Here is a 1,529-nt window from a genome sequence, read left to right as displayed (position 1 = left end):
AAAAGGTAGCTACTTTTTTGCATGGACCTCAAGTATATCGTAGTATAGAAGTGGAATTTAAGGAAAGGTATTAAGCAGGCTGTGTTGTAGCTTATGGGCAAGAAATAAATTGTATCATGTACCTTGAATATATCATAGATAAGCTGCTATATAACGATTGCCACTTCAGATAGCTGTGAAATTAGGTGATTAACTAGTTGTTACTTACCCTTCTAATTTCTGTATAAGTCTAATTACATGAAATAGAAGTTGGGTTTTTGATTTTTTACTTTGCTTTTCTGTTTGGAGTGTCATTGTAACTACTGTATTGTGAATGATGGCAAATAATTGCATATGTTAATAAATTGTGTTATATTAAAAAAATGACCAGTGATACAGAATGGCATGATTTCCTCATCTCCAAAATTCTATATTCTTTATATATTTTTGTAAAATAATCTTATAAGGTGACAGAAAATTGGGATAATAAAGGGCAAAAAAAACTAATATAACTACTTATCCAATTTCTCCAAGTGAGCAAATTAGTGACAGATCAATTGAGTATGATAAATGATAAAAGAGTATCATTTGCGGGGTGCCTGGGTGGCTCAGTTTGTTGAGCGTCAGACTTTGGCTCAGGTCATGATCTCAAGGTCAGTGAGTTCAAGCCCTCATTGGGCTCTGTGGTGACAGCTCAGAGCCTGAGCCTGCTTGGCTTCTGTCTCCCTCTCACTCTGCCCCTCTCCCCCTTATGCTGTTCTCTCTCTCAAAAGTGAATAAAAGTTAAAAAATTTAAATAAGAGTATCACTTGATAGAATAAAACAATAGAAAATAAAACTTCCACTCTTTCAATATTTTTTAACAGTTTAATGTCAAACTTGTTTCCATATAACACCCAGTGTTCTTCCCTACAAATGCCCTCCTCCATGACCACCACCAATTGCCCCCCTCTCCCTCCCCCTTCAACCCTAGGATCCTTTTCAGTAATCAATAGTCTCTTAGGTTTTGTGTCCCCCTCTCTCCTCAAGTCTCTTTCCCCCTTCCCCTCCACAGCTGCTCTGGAAAACAGTGTGGAGGCTTCTCAAAAAACTATTAGTAGAACTCCCCTATGACCCAGCAATAGCACTGCTAGGGATTTACGCAAAGCATAGAGAAGTGCTGATGCATAGGGGCACATGTACCCCAATGTTCATAGCAGCACTGTCAACAATAACCAAATCATGGAAAGAGCCTAAATGTCTTTCAATATTTTTAATTGCTGCATAACTATGAGAATATTGTTTCAAAATGGGGCCCATAAAATAATTTCAAATTAGGGATGGTGATGCTGATATATTTAAGATTACATAGTCTCAAAATACCAACTATTATCATTGACTAGAAATAGGAAAACATCAATGCTAATTGTGGCTTTATTCTCTTTTTATTCTCTTTGTATAAAAGAACTTCTGGAGCCTTTCTGAATCAAGTAAATGGATCTTAAAAATGGATCTATAGTGACCCAGTTTATTTTACTAGGATTTTCTGGACATGGAAACCTCGGATTTTC

At 36.4% G+C, this 1,529-nt stretch overlaps 1 protein-coding gene across 1 annotated transcript in view; it reads left to right on the top strand.

The window, feature by feature from the left end:
* The first annotated feature begins 1,452 nt into the window (after positions 1-1,452).
* LOC115302271 (olfactory receptor 4L1-like) overlaps positions 1,453-1,529 on the top strand; it is a 39,046-nt gene continuing 38,969 nt past the window's right edge. Inside the window, 1 exon segment of the mRNA XM_029952221.1 lies at positions 1,453-1,511. Within this exon segment, the coding sequence (XP_029808081.1) occupies positions 1,453-1,511 (59 nt within the window).

Source organism: Suricata suricatta, chromosome 9 (assembly GCF_006229205.1).
Source record: "Suricata suricatta isolate VVHF042 chromosome 9, meerkat_22Aug2017_6uvM2_HiC, whole genome shotgun sequence".
Lineage (NCBI taxonomy): Eukaryota > Metazoa > Chordata > Mammalia > Carnivora > Herpestidae > Suricata > Suricata suricatta.
The sequence above is the reverse complement of the archived record's forward strand: the minus strand, read 5'-3'. Positions and strand labels throughout refer to the sequence as shown.